This window comes from Manis pentadactyla, chromosome 6, assembly GCF_030020395.1.
Source record: "Manis pentadactyla isolate mManPen7 chromosome 6, mManPen7.hap1, whole genome shotgun sequence".
In the NCBI taxonomy this organism is placed as follows: Eukaryota; Metazoa; Chordata; class Mammalia; order Pholidota; family Manidae; genus Manis; species Manis pentadactyla.
In genome coordinates this window covers 121,917,553-121,943,250 of record NC_080024.1, presented here as the reverse complement: position 1 = coordinate 121,943,250, position 25,698 = coordinate 121,917,553, and the positions used below count along the sequence as shown (strand labels likewise).

At 43.9% G+C, this 25,698-nt stretch overlaps 1 protein-coding gene across 8 annotated transcripts in view; it reads right to left on the bottom strand.

Moving 5' to 3' along the window:
* LAMA3 (laminin subunit alpha 3) overlaps positions 1 to 25,698 on the bottom strand; it is a 242,243-nt gene that overhangs the window by 72,255 nt on the left and 144,290 nt on the right. For 7 of the 8 annotated variants that reach the window (XM_057504103.1, XM_057504102.1, XM_057504098.1 and 4 more), the window contains 7 exons: positions 16,379 to 16,523; positions 15,562 to 15,702; positions 14,086 to 14,247; positions 11,690 to 11,788; positions 9,553 to 9,636; positions 4,425 to 4,655; positions 338 to 451 (listed from right to left, as the gene is read on the bottom strand). In XM_057504103.1, coding sequence (XP_057360086.1) covers positions 338 to 451; positions 4,425 to 4,655; positions 9,553 to 9,636; positions 11,690 to 11,788; positions 14,086 to 14,247; positions 15,562 to 15,702; positions 16,379 to 16,523 — 976 coding nt within the window. Of the gene's footprint in view, positions 1 to 337; positions 452 to 3,023; positions 3,456 to 4,424; positions 4,656 to 9,552; positions 9,637 to 11,689; positions 11,789 to 14,085; positions 14,248 to 15,561; positions 15,703 to 16,378; positions 16,524 to 25,698 lie in introns of those variants that run through there. The other variant, XM_036905739.2, reaches the window with a different exon arrangement.

Genomic DNA, 25,698 nt, shown 5'->3' with positions numbered 1-25,698 from the left:
CCCCAACACTGGGAACCCCAGAAGTGGCTCTGATCTGTTCTTTGCGAGCAAGAGTTACATCTCAGGATCTACCCATTAATACCACTTGATGAAGCAGAGATTTAGAAGCTAATGTGTACGTTAATTGTTCAGACAGGAGTTCTCCTCTATGACATGTTAAAATGAAGGAAAAAGTGAAGAATTCAGCCTTATAATGCAGGAGCCTCCTGCATGTACACAGCAACCTCTATTTATGGCTTGGTAGGAGATATGACATTTCATGTCTCAGAGCCTAGAGGGGAGGGAACAGGGAGACACTGATTGCCTGCTGCTGGCATCAGAGTACCAATTCACTCACAATGCATGCCCCCGAGCCATCCTGGCATCGATTTGAATGTCCGTTGCAATTGCAGGGAACGCACCATCCAGTATATGAGCCTTTATTATCCCGATAGTATCCAGGGCTGCAACCCTAGTTTTCAAACAAAGTATTTAGTCAATATAAAGAATTATTATCCAAAGCATGTGACAATTCTGACTGTCAAGCGCTTGCTCTTTTGTCACCTTTCCTGTAGTCAGTGTGTGGATTTCCACTTTCCAACACTAGCCAGGCCCACTGTTTTTTCCTGTCTGGTTCTGTTTTGCTTCCAGCCTGTGACAGGCACATGTGTTTGTCCCTGAGCAGGAGGGGTGTGTGTGTGTGTGTGTGTGTGTGTGTATGGACATCAGGGAAAAGGAGAGTGTGGAGGCAGAGTTTGGAGGGTGTGGAGGGGGCTTCCTCTCCTTCTCATGCCAACTGTTGGAGGGTGAGTGGAGGGGTTGCAGGGGGAAGAGTAAGGAGGGCCTGGACCGCGGTCCTTATAGGGAGGAGTGCTCAGCAGCCCCCTGCAAGTTCAAGCCCCTTTGGGTAGGCACTCCCTGCCCAAACATGGGTTTCGACTGGAAGGGCAGGCAGGACAGGAGGCAGGGGCTGAGCAGTCTTCACTGGGATATACACAATGATGTCAGAGTCATGGGAATCGTGTCACTGCCACTCACAGTCTATGGGCAAGACGGAAGCCCAGGGAATGGAGTGGCTGTGCTCCCACAGAACTTTGCAGGGATGGCCGGAGGCTGGTTCTGGGGGAACACAAAGCCCCAGCTTGAGGGACTCTCCTCAGGTGTGGTCTTTGTCTCTTACTCACTATTGCTTGGATTACTTCTATTTCCAGTATATTGTCACATAACTTGTGTAATACAACTTATTATTTTTCATATGGATGAAAAGAATTACCATTTTCTTTTGATAAACTGGTATATTTTTAAAAGGATTCTAGTTTAGAATTTCCCCGTAGAAAATAAAAACAATTGTTGTTATGCCAGCCAATCAACATTATTTAGATTTCTGTCTTTAAAAAGAATTAGAGACACTTTCTTAATTTTGGCAGAGTGAATCAGCGCATTGATTAAAACTAGAGGCTGTTGTTTCCTTCACTGATCTCCTATCTTTAAAAGATCAGGAAACATTAATATTTCAAGATAGGAGACCACCTTTAATCATTTTTAAAGAGAACCCCTGTCTGTAAGACACCGGAGCTTTAGTCCAAGGAAATCCTGAAATGGCCCGGCCATCTTCATTCATCCATGGCCTCCACTGTCTCTACCTGGTCGTGAAGGGGAGGGGAGGAACTAGGCTGACGGCTGGAGAAGGAACCTCATGCACTCCCCACAGTTTCTGGTCGGGGCTTTTCCCCAAACTAGCAATCATACACTATAACAAGACTATAATTTCCAATATATTTTCTCCTTTAGCTCTGAGAAACCATGTTAAACAAAAGAACCCACTGTGAAAAATTAGATTACGTGTTATATGAATAGGCTTGTCTAAAGGAGAATCCAAGTATGACAGGAATGTGCTTTAGCTGAAAGCCTGACTTAGTGATAGGCTTGAACGGGATTCAGCCAGTGATGCCGTGATCCTATCTACAATCTCTACTAATAAGTGGCAAGTACCTCTTAATTAGCACCACATATCACACTACATGCTTATAAAATAATTATAATTGATAAAGAACAAATTATCCAAATAGATACATATATCTGGTTTGCTTATGAGAGCATGCTCAAGTAAAAGCCTTCATTGAACATGATTTGGGGGGAGGGTAGTCTATCCTCATTAAAATTAAATCACCCATCTGAATTTGCTTTTGATTAGATACAGAAAAAGTGCTCTGCAAGAATTATGTATCACGTGACTCTCAGAAAGTTTGTCAGTTACTGAAATATAATCATTTTCTCACCCATATAAAAAACAAACATATTTTATACATATATCAGTTCAAGTATTCAGATTGTATTGAAGATTTACTCTAAGTGAAAATGAACATATCCTAATATATTACTTCAGTAAAGGACCTTTGCAACTAATCACTTTTTTAAGTGATCATTTTTCAGGATAACCTTTCCAACAAATTTTTTGTGGTACAAATGATAAAATTGTTCCTCCAGCAGGTTTCTGGGGCTATTTCAGCAGTCATAGGATCTATTTCTCTTTACACATGTAAAAATCCGGGAAGTTTAAAGAGAGAGAGAGAGAGCAGAATTTATGAGTGTTTAATGCCTGGCAAATTGAAGCACATCTGTCATTATACAAACTTGATCTCATCACTTTTTTTAAACCCAATTTCACTGATTCCCAGGATTTGCTTTATAGGTAACTTTTCTATCAAGCAGAATTTGGAAAGCCTATAGGCATTGGACTCTTGTCCTAAGATTTGGGTTACTCTTGAAAGGGCACAAAGTTTCATAATATATTAACATCCCACAAGCATTCAAACTCTTAGCTGTCCTGGCATTTCCAGGGGGGCTGATGTTTATGGGGTTTGTGGTTACTGCTCAGAGGAGCAATCTGTTGGGAACCAAAATAAACACTGTCACTCAACAGGGCAGAAAGGTCACCGGACCCTCCCCTAGCCCACCCGTTACTCGTTCATTATCCTAAATTAAAATGTCACAAAGCTGGAAACCCATCCCCATCCCAAACCAAAATTTAAAAGGGATGTTACCTGGCTGGGTTTAAACTCCACATAACTTGCTTGCAGATGGCTTTGACCAGGAAGCTGAGGAAACACTACTCTTTGCTGCTGGGAACTATAGCCCAGACACTGCCCCAGGGCTGCCCCAAATATCCACAGCCATCCCGCGCTAGGGCCTGACCACCTCACTGCCGGGGCCATTGTGGTCCCGGGCGTCCTGCTGGCTGCACACAAAGCTCTCTGCCTCTTCCTCTTATACTTGCCCTTCCTGCTCCAGCGCCCAGGCCTGCCTGATGCAGGGAGAGCGGGCTGTCTGTGGCAGGGGGCCCCACCTGTAAACTTCACCCATGAGTCAGCCTGTGAGAAAGCACACCTAACAGTCCCACTGGGAAGCTCAGAGCTCTGTAATTCCTGCCAGGTGCGGCACGCATCACCTCTTACCCACCTCACCCCACCAGACACTGGCCGATTAGAGCAGCTGTAAAGCACAGGCTGAGTCACGCACAGAGAACACGCCCTAGGCAGGAGGATGGGAATCCAGAGGTTCCACTCTGTCCCCTGGGCTATGCATTTTATTTAATTGGGCTAGAAAAGAGAGAGAAGGAAGGGGGAAGAAGAATGTAGGCACCTGTGGACCAAATGTTACAAGTGAGAAGTCCCCAGAAAACCACAGCAGGTAATGTATTTGCAGGTTAAAAAAGAACTTTATCTTTTTTGGGGGGGGGGGGGGGTTCTGCTATCAAGAGGTCAGGAGAGAAAGTGAAGGCTGTTGCTAAATCCACATATATATGGATAGATATGGATATGGGTATGGATATGGATATGGATATGGATATGGAAGACACTGAATGACACTGTTTGCTATTTCCTCACAGTTGTCCTGACTGTTACACTTTCCTTCCCTCTCTTGAGGAAGAGAGCACATTTACAGCTTGAGATATGATATAGTTCCATTTTATGGCACATTTTAATTACCTGAGGACAAGTCATGTTGACCAGGCCTCAAATAAGGACCTGCTGCAAGCCAGCAATTGGACTGAACGTCCCCTCAAAGTCCAAGATGGATCTGGCGTGGACTACAACTCTATTAGCAGGCAGGGAGGTCTGGGATGAGAGTAGGGCACGAGGACCCTGGGTCAGCCCCAGGAAAGCACAGCTCAACTTTGAAATGTCCATGGTGGGCTCCTTCTGCCTTCCCTCCCACAAAGTCCCCACTGCTACAACCCCCAGCATCTACTGAGCCCTTATGTTTTCCTATGGATTTTGAGACACGTGTGATTTCTTTTTCATATTTAATAGCTGAAGGTGGTCCAGGTAAGATAGAAGTAACAGCACAGCCACTTACCCGAGGGACAGAGTGCTGCACAGCAGCCAGGAGAGCCGACCGCATGAGTCCCCTGGGGGAACTTTATGGTCTAGGAGAATTCCTACCTGACATGAGTCACCAGTGTAGTCAGGGGGGCAGGCACACATCTCGACGTTCTGTGCTCTCCGTCCGCTTCCGGCGTCCGAGGCCTCCTCCAGCCCCACCCCGCTCAGGGTGAGCCGCTGGGTCTCGGTGAAGTAGAGGCCTCGGAGGCGCACGCCTTCCAGTCTAGACAGCACCATCATCAGCTCTTCCCGGGACACGGGGGCACCGCTGCTGGCATGTCTGAAGTTTCCCTACACATGAAAACAGAGGCAAGGTCTCCCTCTGGCAAGTGCACTTCCCGGGGTTTTAAAGAGGCAGAAAACCCTTAATGAGTCAAAGAAAAGACATTTAAAATGCATAAAGGAAGATAAATAAGATAGGTAGGTATGAGATAGATTTATGTTCAAAAGTCAGATATCCTGGGTTACTCCCAAGAGAGAGTGCCATGTGAAATGGGGGGAAAATGAAATCAGGAAACAAGGAACAATAAAATGAAATCAGATTTCCCAGTGTTATGTTTATTTAAAAATGGACTTTTGTTTGTGCAGGCACAGAGTGAGGACAGAAGATACAGGGAAACCAACAGAGTTTCCATTCCATAACATTCATGTTCTATTTTTTGTTACTATGGTAAAACACACATAATATAAAATTTGCCATCTTAACCACTTTTAAGCATAAAGTATAATAGTGGTAACTATATTCACTATGTTGTGCAACAGATCTCTAGAACTTCATCATCTATAAAACTGAAATTGTACCTGTTAATCAATAACTCCCATCTGCCCCTTCCTCCAGCTCCTAGCAACCACCATTCTGCTTTCTGTTTCTATGAATCTACTTGAAATACCTCATGTAAGTGGAATCATGCAGTATTTGTCTTTTTGTGACTGGCTTATTGCACTTAGCATAATGACTCACATTTCGTTCATGTTCTAGCATGCAACAGGGTTCCCCCTTTTTTAAGACTGAATAATGTATATGACATATTTTCTTCATTCACTCATATGTTAACAGACATTCCAGTTGCTTCCATCCCCTGTCTACTGTGACTAGTGCAGCAATAAACATGGGTGTGCAAATATCCCTTCAAAATTCTGCTTTCAATTCTTTTGGATATATACCTCAAAGTGGCATTGCTGGATCATATGGTCATCCTATTTTTAATTTTTTGAGGAACCTCAATACTATTTTCCACACTGGCTGCACTGTTTTATAATCTCACCAACGGTGCACATGGGTTTCAATTTCTGCACATCCCTGCCAACACCTATTATTTTCTATTTTTTTTCACTAGTAGCCATCCCAAAGAGTATGAGGTGGTATCTCATTATGGTTCAGATTTGCATTTATCTAATGTTTGATGATGCTGAGCATCTTTTTATGTAAAAGCCTTCATTTTTAACCTTTATATTCTGTTGCGTCCTTTAAACTCAATTACCAGATTTCTTAAATAGGCAAAGGAATACCTAATCTTTCAAGACTATCCGGAGGATTAAAGGAAATTAAATGATATAATGTATATAAAGTGTTAGGCAGAGTGCCTGGCATGTAGTAGACATTCAACAAATGTAACTATAATTATTAACATATAAATATAATACTTATATAATTTTAATTTATGATTTTAACATCTTGAAGTATGATTTACATGCAATAATAGTTCATTTTGGGTGTACAATTTAGTGCAATTTTAGAACATTTTCATCCCCCACAAAAAAGAACCCTTGTACATTTGTAGTTACTACCCATTCCTGCCCCAAGCCCTGGGCAACCACTACTCTACATTCTGCCTCTATGGATTTGCCCATGTGGGACATTTTATATAAATACCAACTTAATTTATAATATACAGAAACTTTGCTTCTATTTGCTTCATTTCCTCCCTGCTCCATTGTGCATACATACTACATTTTTATACATTGTATGTCCATCAACAAGATTTTAATTATTACTTTATGCAATTGTCTTTTAAATCAGATAGGAGAGAAAAAGATTTACAAACAAGATAAATTTATAGGGCCTTTTATATTTACCTATGTAGTTACCTTAACCAGTGCTCTTCATTTCTGATGAGGATTTGAGTTTTTGTTCTTAAGTCCTTTCATTTCAGCCTAAATGTTCCCTTTAGTGTTTCTTATAGGGAAGGCAATAAATTCTCTGTTTTGTTTATAATGACTTGTCTCCATTTCTCCTTCATTTTTGAAGGATATTTTGCTGGATATGAAATTCTTTGGTGATTGTGTTTTTGCCAGCACTTTGCATAGGCCATCCCACTCGTTCCAACTTCCATGGTTTCTGGTGAACAGTCAACTGTTGATCTTACTGAGGCCCCTTTGTATGTGATCAAATGCTTCTCTTTTGATGCTTTCAAGATTCCTTATCTTTGCCTCTCAAAATCTTTACTATGATGTTTCTGTGCATGGGTCTCTTGCATTTACCTTATTTGGAGTTTGTTAAGCTTGGCTGTGTAAATTAATGATTTTCATCAAATTTGTGAAGTATTCAGCCATTATTTCTTGAACCATTTTTTCTTCCCCTCTTCTCTCACCTCTCCTTCTGGTTGTTCAATTATGCACATCTTGACACACCTGATTGTGTCCCACAGGTCTTTGAGAGTCTGTTTGTTTTTCCTCATTCTTTTTTATTTCTGTTCCAGAAACAGGATAATTTCAATTGAACTTCAAATGTGCTGATTCTTTCTTCTGCCTGCTCTTTTGTTGAACCCTTGTCTTAGCTTGCGCAGACTGCTATAATAAAACACCCTAGACTGGGTGGCTTAAACAACTGAAATTATTTCCTCACAGTTCTGGGGGCTGGACATTCCATATGAGAATGCTGGCCAATTTGGCTCCCAGAGAGAACACTCCTCCTGGCTTACAGATGGTTGCTTTCCCACTGGGCCATCACATGGCAGACAGAGAGAGTGAGCTTTCTGGTATCTCCTCTTATAAGGACACTAATCCCATCAGATACTGGCTGTGCTCTTATGATTTCCTTTAACCTTAATTACTTCCTTACTTCACATACAACTTCACCTGGGGTGGAGCGGAGGTGTCAGGGTTTCACCATATGAATTTTGAGGGAACACAATTCACTCCATAGTAGCCCTTCTAGTGAAGTCTTCATTTCAGCTGTTGTACTTTGCAACTCCAGAATTTCTATTTTGTTCTTTCTTATAATTTCTATTTCTTTATTGCTATTTTCTATTTAGTGAGATATTGTTCTCATATTTTCCTTTGGTTCCTCTAGACATGGTGTCCTTTAGTTCTCTGACATATTTAAAATGCTGATTTAAAGTCTTTGTCTCATAAGTCCAACGTCTGGGCTTCCTCAGGGACAGTTTCTATTTATTGCTTTTTCTCCTTGTGTATAGACTACACTCTGTTCTATCTTTTCATACCTCATAATTTTTTGTTGAAAACTGGACATTTAAAATAATACAATGTGGCAACTCAGGAAATCATATTCTTCCCACTCTCTAAGATCTGTTGCTGTTTCTATTTATTGTTATGTCTTTCTTTAGCTGCTTTCATGAACTAATTCTGTAAAGTCTGTATTCTTTGTCAGGTGTGGCCACTGAAGTCTCTGTTTGGTTGGTTGAGTAGTCACCTAATCACTGGGAAGAGATTTCCTTAATTGCCTGGGCCAAGCAATCTCCTAGTCTTTGCAAAAGGCAACTATGTGCATGTTGGGGGACTCCTCACCTCTCAGCCAGGCAGCTGACAAGTGTCCTTCAGCCCCCACTTTCGGCTTGCACAGAGACTCAGAGCCTCAAGGACAACCAGAGGTGACGGCTTAGGGCCATCTCAGGTCTTCCTGAACATGCTCACATCCCTGCGTATGTGTGGCCTTCTACATTCCCAGGACTGTAGTGGAGCTTTTCAAGCCCTTGTGGACAACTCATCCTCCAGCTTTTTTAAGTTTTGAGATTAGCCTATTGTGTGCCCCAACTATTATCCACCACCTCAGGTGGCCATGAAGTTAAACAGTTGCCTCTAAATGTTTTCAACAACAGCCCCAGAGAAAAGGCTTTTTGTGTTGGAAGAACTCCAAGTCAGGTAAAAAAAACACAGCCTTGCAAGTAGCATCTTCCAGAAAACATCCAGACAAGTCAAGTCATGACAGTTCTCTGGCAATGAGGCTTTGAAGGAGCTGCAGTGCCACTCTACTGGTGGCTGCCAGGCTACTGGCATTCCCCTTGACGGTGGGCTATTGCTTTTCAAGGCTAATGTGGAACTGAAGAGGCGTGGGGGTGGGAATAAAAGCTTGATGTTATTACCAAGATTCAGCCATTTTTTCTTGAATAAATGCTTTTCAGATTGCTACAAGGCTTTGGTTAATTTCCAGTGTTCTAAAATCATTGATTCTGACCATTTTTGCCAGTTTTCTGATTGCTTTTATGGAGGACATAATTTTTAGAGGTTCTTGCTCCACCAATTTTGCTGGCACCTCTTTCATATAAATAGAATCACACAGTACATGGTCTTCTGTGCCCTGCTCCTTTCACTCAGCATGACGTTTTAAGGTTCATCTGCATTGTGGTAGATATCAACACTTCATTTCATTTATTGCCAAACAGTATTCTATTATGTGGATGGACCTGTACAGAAATGTTGAAATCTGTCTGTGAGTTCAAGGTACTTGAAAAAGCATCACCTTGACGTACTGGACATATTTAAAAACACAAATGGAACACTATTTTACAGGAGTTCTCATAACCAAGTAAATATAATAATATTTTATGAGTTGATGAGCTTACCGTTATTTATCTATATTACTATTATTTCTTTTAGTGTTAGACATGTTTGTGGCTTTCAGTCCATTCACAGTAAGCATAATTTAGCCACTGAGGATGAGAGGGAGCTATGTCGTGGCATTTATAAACTCACAGGGTTTATAAGACAAGGATAATTAACTGTAAAACAGGAGAGACAGTGCCAAGTGCCATAAAGACAATATAAACAAAGCCCTGTGAAGATGAAATTCTGTATTTTATATAATTTATATGTTTGATTTACATTACATTTTTATAAATATAATTAATATTTAAAATTCATAAAATATGTCAAGAATTATAATTGCTTGAAAGAACTCAGAGAACAAAGAGGATCATCAAGAACCATTTCACACATGCTTTTCCTTTACCTCCACCACCTGTACGCGCCCGTGATACAGCCGGTCTGGCCGTGGGCTGTTGGGCTCCTCATAGACGACGGACATGTGCTGACCCTGCTTGAGAACAAACAGGAATGTATCAGTGCCTTGGTTGGGATGGTCTGAGGCTCAACGCTGCTCTAAGAACAAATGTCTATGGATCTGCATTACGTGAAATGCCTAATTCTAAGAAATAGTTGCGAAATGAACTGACTAGCAAAAGGATTAGTGACCTGGAAACAGAATAACAATACCTAATATAGTGCGTTTTCACAAATAGGACACCAGGAAAATTCCCTTGACTGAAAGAGGCTAAAAAGATGGGGAAAGTTTTTAAAAACAACAAGAAAACCTCAAAACATGCTTTGCAGTCAATGCATGAGGTGCTGGGTGGTTGGGTCAGAGAGGAGGGTGGGTAGGGCAGAAGGGCTCTCAGGGCCCAGCTGAGCAAACTGCATAGACAGGGAGCTGCGGAGCTGGCACCGTGTGGGATCCAGCCTCCTTACTCTCAGCCTCCACACCCACCTCCCCATTACAGTGGCTCTTGAGGGACTCCTAATGGGGCATAACGAGGAGGTCAGCACCCACCAACAGCATGCCTACTCCAAACCCACATGCAAAAGCCCCATCTCTTCTGTTGTAGCACCAAACCCAAAATGGTTCCATTCATTAGCACTTGTGTTTCAGAAAGAAAAGCATTATCTGCCATCATAAACCATTGAAAACCTTAATCTAAGAAAGATGCCCCTTAAGTTTTTAAGCACAGTGGTTTGGAACAAAGCGGCAGAGTAAATATTTCATAAACCTAAATTATTTTCCTTGTTTGAAGGTAAAATTAAGCAGCAATTTTGGTCATTGTTTCTCTGACAAAAATTCCAACAGTTTGCATAAGAAACTCTTTGGCAGTAAAGTATAAGTCTACTAATGGCTTGAATTTGGTAGAAGCTCTGAAAAACTATGAAACTGAAATATAGAACTGCCAAGACAGTCTTTCTGTTGTGCAGATATTTTCCCTTGGACTATAACTTTAAAATCTTTGGTGTTTTATTTTTAAGATGTTTTGCAAAGGTTCCTTGGAATTTTCAAAGCAACTGTTCAATGAATTTGGGTGCCAGTAAAAACAAAACCCAATACAGCAGTGCCTGAACAAAAATTCTACCAGAATGCGAGGCCATCAGCCATGATGATGTGTGTGACTTGCCAGTCCCTATTTCACAGTGACTGACACAAGAAACCCTTCAGAAAGTGCTCACTGCATTGCATGAAACAAGTCAGAAACAGAGTCAAGTTCAAGCTTTAGCACCCCAACCTTTGTTCAAGGTTCTGAGCCCTATGCTGTAGGGGATCCAGTGCGGGATGTGACATTGCCTCTGGACTCAAGGAATTTTCTAGATTGCAGCTCTGGGTTGTGTGCCTGGCACATAGTGTGTGATGTCACTCTGCTTCTTGTCTTCAATGACTTGACACGCGCTGATAACATGGCCAACCTGACGGCGCCTGAGCATTGCCCCTGCCCCGGCTCACCTTACACTCTGCCCCTGGAGGTGTGTCCCCTCTCATGCCCATTCTTAAAGGTCTGGCTCAAAACCAAACTGCTCCACGAAGTCTTCTGAGGACGTCTTAACCATGTGAGCTCCCAGTTGGACCCCAGCTCCCAGAGAGTCTTGTTTGAACTTTGCCTCAAACACACTGTTCAGTGGGTTGTAGCTATTTACATATTTATCTTGTGTCCCCTCTCAGATGAGATTTTTTGAAGCCAAGGATCACCTGTCGTTAGAGCCCAGCAATGTGGCTTCGCAAACAGGAAGGTCTCAAAAACATTTGTGAGGCTAAATCAAAAGACACACAGAAAGGTTTAATATGAGGCTACAACTTAGAAGAAGCAGGGGTGAGACACAGAGAAGTGCTTTGTGGAGGGAGAAAAAAAAACATTTGGGGCTGGGATAGCCAAGGCAGAGGGTCCTGAGGAGGTGTTATGTACTCTAAACTTCCTTGATAGTTTTCACAAAATACTGGAAATGACTTAATCTGAACTTTTTACAGGCTGCTTATGAAGATGTCCTAAAATTGAAACAGTACCAATGGCAACCACCACTTTCTGCCATTTGGGTTGGGGTCTGATACCTACAGTGAGCTGCACATCTGGCTGCCGTTCCAGAAGAACCATGTCACCAGGTAGGCCAAAGGACTTGATCTGGTAGGTGAGGTAGCCCCCATATGAGGACACCTAAAATTGAAATAATAGGATCAACAGCACAAGCATTAAAAGGGACTATGGCAACATTAACCCACGTAAAGGTATATAGGCACAGACCTGGAAAGATACACAAATGACCTGTTAACAGTGGTCATCTCTAGAAAGTGGAGTTGGAGATGGTGTTTTAACTTTCTACTTTCTACCATTTTATGTCAATTAAAATGTTTAACATGAACATGATTGAGTTTTACAAGCCAGAAGACACCTCTCTTAAAAACAAAAATAGAAGTCACACAGAATCACACAAGATACTTTCATTCTAGATGACTAGTAGACGAAAATGCTCATTTAATCCATGGCTATTCTAAAAAGTCTAGGTCTTTGGTTTCTTATTTAACTGAGAGAATGGGTTAATACCTATCAGTTATAAAATGATCTAAAAATTAGTTTCCCAAGAAACTCCCCTTGAGAGCAGAGGGTGAATATTTCCCAAGTGATGGTGGATTCTCCTGGGTACACAGGCTGTGTTTGACTGGTCCATTGGGCACATGGACCTTCTGTCAATGCCACGTGTGCGGCATGATCATGGTGGAGACAAGAGGTGAATGGTCACAGCTTTCTGACAGCAACTTTACCCCTGGTCCTGGTACTTTCCACCCTTAAAATAAAATCTGATCTAAAAGGTAGGAGTGACTGAGGGATGGAAATCAGAGGTGACACCACCTCAGAGCAGGCAGGACAAAATACCCCTATCAGAAAATGCAAATCTCTTGGAGCAGGTGAGAAGGAACAGTGTATCCGGGCTCCCAATCCCCTGAAATACTTCCCTAGAATCTACAACCTGACGAAGCCTCATAGACTTGTGATCTTAATAGTCTAGAGGTAGTCCAAGGTAACATCTCAAATCTTATCAAGATTAAGTATTGCCTTTTTGACAGACTCAGGTGGTTTTAAAAATATGTCCACAAATTCTTCAGCACTCCTGTGTTCAAGACGTGGAGCAGAATGCTCCTCCCTGAGTGTGGGCTGGACTTAGTGACTGGCTCCCACGAGTAAGATATGGTAGAAGTGTGGGCATGTCATTCCTGAAGTTAGCTTATAAAAAGAGGGCAGCTTATGTTTCGAGCTTCTCAGTCTCTCTCTCCGTCTGTCTGTCTCAGTTGCTTTAGGGGGAGCAGCTGCCATGTCACGAGGACCCCCAGCTAGCCTAAGGGGCCCTCACTTCATGAGGAACTGAGGCTTCCAATCAATAGTCAGCAAGGAGCAGAGGCCTGCTGATAACCGTAAGTGAGCTCAGAAGTGGATCTTCCAGTCCAGAAGACCACGGCCTGGGCTGTCAATCTGACCACGACCTCCTGAGAGACCCTGAGCTGCCCACTCTGGATTCCTGATGCACGGGAACTGGGCATGCTGTTTGCTGCCTTAAGCTGCCAAGTTTTGGGGTGATTTGTTCACAGCAATAACCAATACATGGGCTCGCCACATGGTGATGAAGAAGAGCATTAAGAGAGGGACAAGTGAGGTTATATGAGAGAAGCAATGTTCCTCACTCTCAAAGGTCAAAGGCCATAGTCCTCCAACCAGAATCCAGAATTAGAAGCCTCAGCAGGCTGACAAGACCCTCACACTTAGTCCTTCTGGATGGGTGAATTTGGCCTCACCTGAGTGGGCCTCTATGTAATCACCCCTTCTCAACAGCACTTCCCTTTGCTACCAGGTGTGTACATCACCTAATGTTTCTACAGGAGGCCCACACCTCTGTGTTCATAAAGGACGTAGCTGGCCAGGCTCTGGAATAAGAATTTATGCAGCAAAGGGAGAGCATGGAGTCTATAAGCTCCCAAGGGGTGTCTAACCAACTGTATGTGATTCTGCTGATGAAAGTCTGTCACTGGGTCCTGGGCTGCTTTTAATAAACTCATGAGTCACTTTTCAGCTTTTGTTTTCCTGACAAGAAGCCTTTCTTCTGCTTTGAAACAAAGAATTCTCAGCATTGGCATTTAAAAGCATATAAGTCCCATTTGCAAAAGGTATTATTTAAGTTATTATTTCCCTGGAGTAAAATTCCTTGGCATTAAGTAAAAATCGAGAAAAGCAAGGTGCATGATTTCCTTTGGTGGGGAGCTAATGCATGTGGGGTGTACGAGGCTCTCCTGTCTCAGCCCCTCCCAGCGGTAGGCAGTGTCTTTCTGCATTTGTAGTTAACCTAAACTCTTCAGTTTTAGTGACCTGAGCTTCCTCATGTTTCTTTCCAGACACCCAGTCACTGAAGCTCATGCCCTGATGGAGGAGGCCCAGCAAGATTTCAGAGAGCAGGACGTCATTACCTTGTCCCCCAGGTAGGAGAGAGGTGCGATCCAGGATGCACTGTGAACAGCAGAGGGCAGCTCCTGGAGGTCTGCCACCACACTGCCGCTGCCCGGGTTGAATGAGACCGGGATGTCCACTCTGTCTGCAGTCTCCAGGCGCCAACCCATCATATCCACAAACTGGAACACAAAAGCGAGGCCTACAACGTGTGCCTGCCTGTGGCTTCTCTGGCAATGGCTGAACTGCACAGGACAGAGGGAACCATGGGGCAGCTGCCTTGCTCCAAAGGCTTCCTTTATGTGTCTCCTCTCCCCTTGAACTTGCCCTTGGCCTGCTGTGATGGAGCACCAGCCCACCACGGCCCCTCCTGAGAACTAGGAGTTCTCGGAGGGCAGTGACCATACGTATGTGGGATTTATCTTTGTATCCCAGCACACATCCTGGTTTTTGAATTTTGCAAAGAGTGATCACTAACTATTCAAATAATACATAAACAGTGCATGAATAATAACCAGGACTGTGGGCACCTTTTAACAGTGAGCTCCTCATAGAGAAGATGAAAGGTGGAATTATATCTTCTATAATTATTTTTCTCTAAGTACAGCACCATAATGAAGTGTTTCCCTCATCACAAAGGAAGCCAGGAGTTAAATTATGTGGAGGAAAAAGAAGGAATGGGTAAGGCATAGGCTAGGGGATCCCTAATGCTTCTGGGTTCTCCTGAGGGTATGGAGAGACTTCAGAGTGGATTTACAAACTACTTTTTTTCCAGTTACAAGCCTGAGCTCCTTTTGGGAGGCAGGCAGTAAAATACATAAAATTAATCTTTCTTTGAAGACTTGTTGGATGTGATATTATTCATAAGAAAGCAAGCACGAGACTACTGATTCATGGAACGATAAAGACAACAAAAGTTTAGTTGCATGGAGTTAATTTAAAAGCTGGCTCAAGAAAAGGGGTTGCAAAATAAGTGAGAAAGAAAGTAAACAGGAAGAAGATAAGCAGATGAGAAGAAATGCGGGGGGAGGAACAACAAACTCTATTTATTGAGTGTTTATTGAGCATCTGCTACCTTGCAGACACTTCTATGGGCACTGGGAAGGTATCAGGAGCTTACATTCTAGTGGTGGAGGAAGACACAAACCACATAAATTGTAAAGTTAGAAGTACGTGGTGTCAGGGAGCAATAAATGCTCTGGAGTTTCCGGAGAAGGGTGAGCACATAGAGGGTGACCAGGGTGAGCTATTTTGTAGGTAGTAGTGAGGGACAGCCCCTCTGAGCATGAGACACTAGAGCAGAGACCTGAGAGACAGACTGAGCTTGAGGACATCTGCGGGGAGGAACAGGCTGAGGAACAGTCAGGGCAATGTTTAATGTTTTAACAAAGCAATACCTACAGAATTCCACCACCGTTTATATGTTTCATACCAATTAATTTCTTCCTCATTAGGAAGTAGTAATACAAAAAGAAAGAATCTAATTCCTTCCATACCTTAGCTCTCCTTTTATGGCTACTGTGACAATGATTATTTACTCCAAAACAAAAGCAGCTGGTACAGCCCTTGGGATTTGCTGGGTCCAAGTAGAATGATCCTTCTCGACACACATTACATTCTGGACCTTCCACATTCTCCTATTGAAGAAAAACATGAAATGAGATAATTTCTTCTAAAGGTTCCCTGATTGCAATGAACTACTTACACATATTAAATACCAATACAAGACGTTAGAACATGGATGCTAACAAAACATTAAGATACATAGTTGTTAAATTTTTATGCCTCATTAACTATTATACCACACCCAAACGGAGGAGAGAATTTTTAAATGTCCTAAGAATTGCCCCTCTTGGCATCTTAAAGGTGGAAAAATAGCACCAGAAGGATTCACAAGATGAGGGGACCATTTCATCCCATTTACTATCACCTCAAAACATCTGCTGGGACTGGGGAGCTTGCCTACCCCCTCAAGGAACCCCTTGGAGCAGAGATTATTAACAGAACAGAGCCCAGGGGCCAGGAACAGACTTCTGGGGAACCCATGAACTTCTTGAAATCGTAGACTAACATTTGCATTGATTGTCCTGGGAAGAGTCTATACCTGTCATCGTATTCTTAAAGTCTGCAGCCTCTTCAAAGGGTGAGAGAGCTTTTCTAACTATTGCTATCAACTGAGATAATGGCTATTGAATGCTATGCCGCTGTGGAAACCTGCCGTGGTCAGCCATTCCCCACGTGTCCGCGTGTTGACTCAGCGAGAACTTCCTCACTGATGGACTGATGTCCCTGGCACTGCCCGTTCCGCCTTACCTTGCAGAGGCAGGCTCCCGTGTCCGGGTCACAGACTCCCGGCTTAGTCCCATCTCTGTTGCAACGGCAGGGAACGCACTCAGGGAAGCGGTAAGAGCCGGAAGCACACCGGTCGCACTGCCGCCCTGTGATTCTGGGCTTGCACCTGTCCCCAAAGGAAGCGAAAGCTCTCATCCTTCCACACGCGGGTCTGAACAGCCCTCTTGCTTACCCGGTAGCAGAGCGGCTGCGGCCCGGAGCCCGCCCAGCAGTCGCAGAGTCTGCTCACAGGGTGCGCACAGCCCAAGGCAATATCGGAGGGCCCTTACACGAAGCAGGTCAAGAGGCCCACCGGGACTGCACACTCCCGGTCCGTCTCCCGCCAGGCTCTGGGGCCGCAGGGGCAGAAACGGCCCCGGAGCCTAAGTGGTGGGGCGGAAATGCGGATGATTTTCACACGGGGTCTGACGGGGCTCAGAGGGACTGACGGCACTGACCCGGCCTCCGGGGGGAGGTGAGGCCTGAGCTGAGCCTAAAAGAAAAGCGTCGCGGGGTAGGAGGCAGGTGCACGATCCAGACGGGGAAACAGCCCAGAGTGTGCAGGGAGCACAGGTGTGGTGCTGCTGGGCCAGACGCGGGGGCTGGCACCTGCACGTCGTGCTGGACGGCGTGCAATCGCCCCGCAACCCTGGAGGGCTGTGGCTGAGCCCCCAGCACTGACGGCCGCTGGCTGATCCCTAATCCCGGCTCACACACCATCAGACATGGTGTCTCAGCAAGTCACTCAACTTCGCAAACCTCCTTTTCTGGTCTGCAGGAGGGAAATGTGGCTGGGGCCTCCTAGAATGGCTGTGGAGGCCAATGAGGCAGGGCTTGGCACTCGGCAAGCGGTCCCACGAGGTGCTGTCATCTTGAGAAGCTTTTTTAGAGGACGGAGTGTAGTTGGATATGTGTGAGGGGCCGAGTGGAGATGGCTGTTGCAGTAGCAGGCCTTTGGGTCAGGAAGGAGAGGCGGGCAAGACATTGGGGGTGGGCAGGAGGCCTGGGTTCCAAACCACTCTGGGGTGAGGTGACTGGGCCTGTAAGGTCCTGGATGAGGGACTAGAAAAAGGAGAAGGAAAGGAAGACTCCCAGGTGTCCAGCCCAAGAGATGGAGTGACACTAGCAGGGCAGATAGGGAGACAAGAGGGCTGTCTGTTGGGGAGGTCAGCGGGCATTCAGGGCAATGCCTAGACCCCAGGAAGGCTGGGGACTCTGAGCCATGAGCAGAGCAGGTGCCTGCCTGGGAAGCACAAGAACAGGCGAGAAAACACGAAAGGCTGAGGAGTGAAAAGAGGAGCAGGACTGAGATGCTCAACACCCGCCACTGAAGAGACAGAGAAAGTGGGCACCAGCCTTCGGCAGCCCCATCGCTGAGCCCCATAGCCCAAGTCGGGTGGGGTCTACACACTAATGATTTTCGTGTGTCTAAAGCAAGTATCAGGAAATGTGGTTTTTATTAGAATATTAGGAGTAAAATCGGATATGAAATAATTTATCATTAACTTGCTACCAAATGTAAATTATCCCCTATCTCTTAATACCTATTAAAATATCTTACCCAAGGGACCATTCCAAAAAAGATAAACAGAAGTTTATATCCCAGTAGGTTCACCTTTGGCAAATATCTGCTTGTAACTGAGTAAAGAATTTTGTGCTTGATTGTGAGCACAAGCTCAAGACCTGCCAGCTTTGATACAAATCTCCAACTCTGCTAATCACTGGACGTAGAACTTTGACCAAATTATTCTCTTTACAACTGAGTTTCCTCATCTTTAAAAAAGGAAATCATAATATTCACTTTGTAGGATTATTGCAAAAATTAAATAAAATATCCAAAACCCTTAGAATAGTGCCGTGCACACATATAACTATTTGCTATTTTTATTCGTATTACGGCATTGACTAGGGGAGCTGATGGGAGCCCCTTAGCCCCACTCACTACAACCTAAGAAGACAAGATCAGCTTTACCTGAAAGGCTGCTGGCGGGTCAAATGTCACTTCTGTTCTTCCCCTCCCTCTTCCCCACTACCTGAGAGCTGCAGAAATTGTTTAGTGAGGAAGGAAGTGTCCTGCAAATCACACCTACAGCAATGTGGGTGGCCAGTGTGAACGCTCTCCTTGGAGGGACACCAGTGCAGTGGACTGTATACTCCGGGAGGGAGTCAGAGACCCTTCTGGGGAGCTGGATAAACCAGGGGTCATCTTCCCAGAAAAGTACTTAACCCCACTCACAGGTCACATTCTCATTCTCTAATACACCCACTTTTGCATTCATTATCAGAGGGCTGCTAGGCCCAGGGTAATAAGAGTACATGATTCCTCCTGGGAACTCAGACTAAATGCAGTCAGACAGCCCAGCACATGAATGACTGTTCCCATATGATTTGTTATGTGTGGAGGGAGCAGTGAGTGTGGTGACCAACAACTCCAGAGATCTAGAGATGGGAAAGCAGAGTACAGAACACCCCTCCCCAACAAAATCATCAGAAAGAAACAGATCAGCAGAGGAACTTCAGAGATGACCCCACTTAGTCTGGGTGGGCTCTGCTCATCCCACTTGGCCGTGAAGAACAGGTACCTCTAGCATCTCTATTTTACAGATGAAGAAACCAGCACAGAGAGGACAAAGGATGGAGCTGAAGTCACCCAGGTAGTGAGTGGCAGTGGCAGGACACGTTTCTGAGCCTCACCCAGCATAGAGGTAGCAACTGGGCACAGAATGGGTGAGAAAAAGCAAAAAGCTGAGCAGAGTGGTTAGGGCAGTGGCCTGTGAGCTGATGCCTGAGGACGCCAGGCGGGACTGATAGGCAAGGATCAACCACAACATGGAGACTATCGTGTCTGGATTCCTGAGTAACGCAGTGCTTAAAGCACTGAGCACATGGATACTGTGCAAAAACAAGCAACCAAAGGAGTTTTTGGTGGTGCCATGACAACAGGGAATAAAATGGAACCTTTCTTTTTAAAGTCTGGCTGAACATCTTTAAAAAAAATACCAAAAGTCAGTCTGACCTTGGCACACTTCTCCAGGGGGACGCTCTGCTACCCAGGAATAGCCCTCCCTGCAAGGGCGAGATGCTGCCTGGAGCTGCAGAATGGCAGCGCTGGGGATGCAGGTCAAGTGAAGTCATCTCCAAGGCAATGGGCTCACAGCCAGATGGTCTGTAATAATACCTGCCCATGCGTGGGTGCTCGCCATGTCTTACAGAAAGTCAGAAATCAGGTGTTAGCATGAACGTTATCCTGCAATTATTAAATACTGTGGGTCCCTTAATATTACACTCTCATCAACTCCAATTTTAATCAAGAATCCAACATTTACCTTATTCTTTCATTTATACATTTAGCAATTATTCAGTGCCTTCTGTACACACATCCCTATGATAGGGGACATGGGGGGGAGGGCACAAACTAGAATCAGCCTTGACTTCGGCACATTTTCACTGAGGATACAGGACACAGAGATGCAGAAAGCTGGGAAATCATGTGAGACGGGACTGCTGAGCATTAAACTAGCTTTAGGCAATGAGGTGACGAGAATATTGCTGTGGACCCATAGAAGGCTTCATGCTTTCTTTGGCTTTGTACTTTTAACACATACGCCTTGAAGGATATGCATAATTTGGGGGTCACAGTAGAGAAGGAAGGAGGACTGATAACTGGAGAATTGAATATGGGCAAAAAGTATTGAGAGAAAGTGGGAAAACCAAGCCAGAGAAGAAAATCAAAAAATAAAAAATAACAAAGCTTAAGTTAGGGTAGGTGGAGGCCAGATTACCAAACTGGTTTTTATCTTTTCAGACAATGGGGAGTTGAGGAAGGTCCTTGTACAAAGAGGGACGATGGAAGTGGTGCCAGGAAGAGCCACATGCCCATAGCAGCCTGTGCCCATGGCGCTCACCATGCCATACTGTCATCACCGGTTAGGATAGTTCCCCTACTGGATTACTCATATTAGTAGGCATGTGTGCCTTCTGCATGAGGCACAGGGCCCAAACTGGAGTAGGCTAGATACATTCTGAGTAATAAAACATACTGATATTGGACAAAATAGAATTTAAGGCAAAAAAAAATCACAGGAACTGAGGTTAATGTATCATCACAGTTGATAAAAAATAACAAAAAGATAAAATCATAACCATATATGTGCTTATTAACATTGTCTCAAGTTTTGTAGACTAGTAGTTCTAAGTATTAGTGACAAAATTGCAGGGAAAATAGGTTCTTAGATCCCAATATAAATGTATGCTTAGAATATTCCTCTTCAATTAAGGGGTCAAAAAGAATTAATGAATAATGAGTAAACAGGAAAAGGAGGGTCAATTAGGAAATAATCAACATCATTCAATATGAAGTGGAGAAAGGACTAAACCAGGCTGGCAGCAGGTAGCAGAGAGCCACACAAAGGAAGGGAGATAATGCATACCTGGCTGGAAGTTGACAATTGATTGACTGTGGAGAAAAGGGGTGGATTCCAAGACGACATGGGGATTCTAAACTTTGGGACTGGGAGGAGATTGTCACCAGAAAGTAGAATTTTTTTTTTTAATTTCAGAGAAATGACTTGAAAGGCCAGACAATAGCATGGGTTTCAGACACAGATCTCTGAGTTGCAGAATCTTGGAATTGCAAGGGCCCTTAAAGATCCTCTAATCTAGCACTTCATTATATATGTGAGGGAACAAGAGCTCAATGAGTTTAGGGGACCCGCCCAAGGCCCCCTAAATAGAGCCAATAAGAGGACCCAAGTCCAGTCGATTTGCAATGAAGGTGGGATAAGCTAGCTGTGGGATAACCACAAGAATGAGAACTGGAGCTCTGGATCTGGGAATCACCCTGGAATTGGGGGGTAGGCTGAGGTCAGGAGAATGGGTGGAGTGGCAGGGGGCGAAGTATAGAAGAATGAAAGCAGACAGGCAAACACTAGGCACATCACAATAGCAGCTAATACTCACTGGGTGCCAGTGCGTGTCAGGGGCTGTTCTAAAGATTTTTGCACAGGATATTTTATCCTCTTTAGAACTTTATGAGGTAGGTGCCTGGAGAATCTCTATTTCACAGATGAAGAAATAGAGGCATAGACAGGAGAAGTAACGTGCTGAGGTCACGCAGGTAGTGAGCGGTAGAAGCAGGACGCAACCTCGCGCGACTCACGCCACCCCCCCTCCCAGTCTTGGGAAGGAGGCGGAACCAGTGAAATAGCCAGAGAAACATCGTACAGAGAAGTAAAGACAACGGCGTTACAGAAGGAGACATGGATGTCGGTAGGAACTTTGAGTCCATCCGTGTGGCAGGAGCCCCATCTGCCTCGCTCACCTCTATGTCCCAGAACACACACGCTGCGTGGAATTTACTATTCCTATCAATGATGAGGAGCACCAGAGGAATTGCTTCTCCAAGTTGCTCGTGGATTTATGCCTAGCTGGAAGCACTTCTGTTCCAAGGATGCCAAGTCTGTGACCTTTTCTGGTATCTGTTTCTCCACCTAACACAAACATTTAGTAAATCTGTGAGGACTGGCTGGGATAGAGGGCTCCCCAAAAGGCTTTCTTTCATTACAGCTCTTCTGAAAAAGCACGTTTGCACTTGTGGCTTCAGTGGGCACCCAGGGGGACTGCCATCTCCTTTCTTATCTTAAAATAGCTTGAAAATAGTCAACATTGTGAAAGCTTTTTAAAACAGTGATTCCCATCTTCCTTGTATCTGTCTCTGATTTATAAAATCTTCTGAGGATATCCCAGCTCTTTTGTTCAAAGAATCTGATGGCATAATTTCCCATTATTAAAAACAGATGCAGAGGTACTTTCTCATTGCTTTTATGTCTGATTAAATTAGTGTTCTATAGCAAGCAAGTGAAATTTTGATCAATATAAGCATCTTTATGATCTCAATCTAGAGAGAGTTGGCTAAATTAATGGACTTTTTGGCATTTACACAATATGATTTTGCAGCATTTTCTATGATACAATCAGAGATTGAAGAAATAGAATTAGAATCTTAAATTTGGATGGGAAGTTAGAGATGATTTTACCAAAGTTCATTTTATAGATTCGGAAACTGAGACCTGTGAAGGGGTGACTTGTCCAAAGCCTCCTAGTTCATTCATGACAAAGGCTGAGTCAAAAACTCAGTTTTATGGCTCCAACTTAATTTATTCCCAATTGCCTCTAAAATTACAAACCAGTTTTAATTAAGTAAACATTGAATATTGTGGGTTGCTAAAATTATTTTGTGGTTTACTTTAAAATAGATTAATAAAACAGTTTGATTTTAGTATAAACTATAACACCTCTAAATAGTCAAATAGAACTTGAAAATTCCAGTTTTTAAGTTTTGTGATTTGTGATCATTTATAGAACTGCAAGAGAGTCTGCTGTACAATTGAGAGAGGATATGTTCTTCTTTTTATTCCAAGTTCTAGGTCTGTTTGATTATTTCTTTTATATGAACCTTAGGTTCCTCTAAACCTTCTTTTCTTTCACTTTCATTAGGAAATTTTCTGCACTCTTTCCTCTAATATTTTCTAATAATAATCCATTAGACAATCAAAAGCTTTTTCAGCATCAACACTGGAATTACAATGGGCAATGTGTGCAATTTACAGTTGTAATACACTGAAAGTTTTTCCTATATTATCTGCCAAGGGCGCTTTCATGTCAAATTCACTTTGATCATGGAGAGCTGTGTCATTCCATTAGATAATGATAATCTCTCTGGTAATGGCAAGATAAACAATTCCACACCCTGGTTTAGGCGTGACACAGGTCAATGAGATTCATTCCTGTTGATGTTCTTCTGGGTTTGGGCAAAACTGGGCAACAAGGCCTTGGTCCTGAGTTAGGAATTTTCCAGTCTATTAAATTGTCATTGGCTGGTGAAAGTTTATGAAACACTCCTTAGAATTTGTACTTAAAATACTATGGCAAATCTCTTTCCCTACCATAGATGGTGGCTTAGCTGACTTTTACAATGTTTAATGCATTCTTGGTTCCCCTCTTCTGTGGCAGCAGCCCCGAGAAACATGGTAGGAGGTTCTGTTTGCAGCAAGTTACCCGGTGGACCAGCTGCTCCCTTTGAAATCTCTCCGCTATTTCTCAGGTGGCGAGTTCTCCTGCTTCTCCTCCTGCCCCCAAACTGCCTCTACCTCTCCCTCTCCTTGGTGCTTTTGCCTCCTCAGATGCTCCACATCTGGTTTTTCCTGCCCCATGTCCACATCTTCACCTTGAGGTGTGCCCTCACTCTGACCTCCTCTCATTGATCCCCAAACTTTTTTCTTGGATGTTCTGCTTTCAAAAGAAAATCTGAAATAGTCATTATGAAAAACAGAGCTCTGTTGGACTCCCTGCACTTATCTGCAGCTTAGTAAGTTTATTTTTAATTAGATATGGGGACACTATAATATTTTCAGTATTTAGGGCTCTAAGTATCTCAACCCACCTGTGGCTGGGGCCCCTACATGATCCTGGGCTCTGTCTTCTGCCAAGACTTCCAGTTCGTAATAACCATTCTCTTTTTCCCAAGGTGACGCATATTCCTCATCCTGCTGTTCAAGTGGAACCTTATTACCTCAGCCTTTTTCCTATCCAGATTCCTGCTGCAGTACCCCTTGAGTGAGCAAAGGATTTTAAATGCTAAGAAGCCCCCTCTGCTTACCCTGCTTATTTACTATTCTTTCCTCTGAAGGATTCTTGCAAACCAATTCCACCTAAAAAAGCTGAATTATTACCTTTGATTTGTTCCTCAAATATATTAAAATGAAAACAATTATTCCTAATTCAGTTGTTTCCCTTTTTACAACACCCTGGATTTCCTTTGCAGAGAGGCCAGTTCCTTTGGTCTTGTAGATGTACTCGGGACCTGTGAGGATTTGTGTGTGTTTTAGGCTGAGGAACTGCTGGAGTGTTTTGGCATCACAGACTAGGTCGGCTATCTTTGGATTGTTGCTCTAACTCTCCTATGGCCATCTTCTCAAAACCGAGATGGCAGACCGTGTCGGCGCTGTTCTCTTCGCTTCTGGAGAGAAACATTCCATCCTCCTCATCCTTGCTGATGTTTCCATTTGGAGCCACACATTTTTAAACAAATACTCTGGAGCTATGGTGTCAGATGTTGGTGATTATCAGTTTATGTCAAGAAACAGGCTTTGTTTTTCAACAAAGGGAGATTGGCACCTATGGGGACATAAAAAGGGAGAAGTCAGTGGGAAGGGAATCAAGGAAAATGATAGTAAGATATTTGCCATTTGAGGGAAGAAGAAGAGGTAGAAAAGAACAAGACAGAAAGCATAGTAGGGCTGTTAACTTGGGAAGGAAAAATGATGCTACTGAGGGAAGAACAGAAGACAAAAAGACAGCCACGTGAAATGAAGAGGATGGTGAGGTGACAGGAGTGCCAAACAGCCCGGCTGAAGTGAAGCAGTGTGGCCACGTGGCAGGCCAAATCTGCAAGGTTCTGGCACTGATCCTGCTCCTAGACTGAGGGCTTGAACAAGCCAGTGGAGGCAATTTCCTCTGGATGAGAAAATCCAGATCAGTAATGAAGTCACAGGATCACATACAACGTGTCTTTCTCTGTCCTGTCCTTCGGGTCCTGGTTGACACAAGCTGGTCCTTTTAGCTCCGCCTTGTCCTTCCCCAGGATCTCCCGGTCACAGTGCAGGCCTTGTTGTCTAGCATCCCCGCAGGCCCTGGGAGGCTCTGTGCACTGAGTGCCATTCTCCTCAAGCTCAGTGACTGACCGGAAGTCAGTCAGACACGGTCACAGGCAGTGGGCGCACGCGATACAGAGCTCTTTGTCATGAACTAAGTCGGCGACTTCCTTCCAGAGACCAGCCTAAGCACTAGAGGAACAGAACCTAATATATGTTAACTAAGTATGATGAAAACTCTCTGGATATCTCCTCAAAGCTCTTTGTGCAAATCCCATTGAGTTGAGGCATATAGTTGGTGAAGGATGAGCAACTGGTTGACTCATGGAGGACTCACACCTGTGGTTTTCAAGACTTGAATGTTTCATGACTCGTTTCCACTCAGCTTCCTTCCCAATAGTACAAAGGCCCTGGCAACAAGGAAAGGTGTGGTGGAGGCTCCTTCCTGGGAAAAGCAAACTTCTACAGACTTGAGATTGCCCGCAAAGAGTTCAAGTGCTAATCCCCAGTGCTGGAGAATGTGACCCTATTTGGAAATAGGGTGTTTGCAGATACAATCAGTGAAGATGAGGTCCCACTGGAATAAGGGAGGCTCAAATCCAATATGACTGATGTTCTTGTGAGAAAAGAAGGGACCAGACACACACAGAG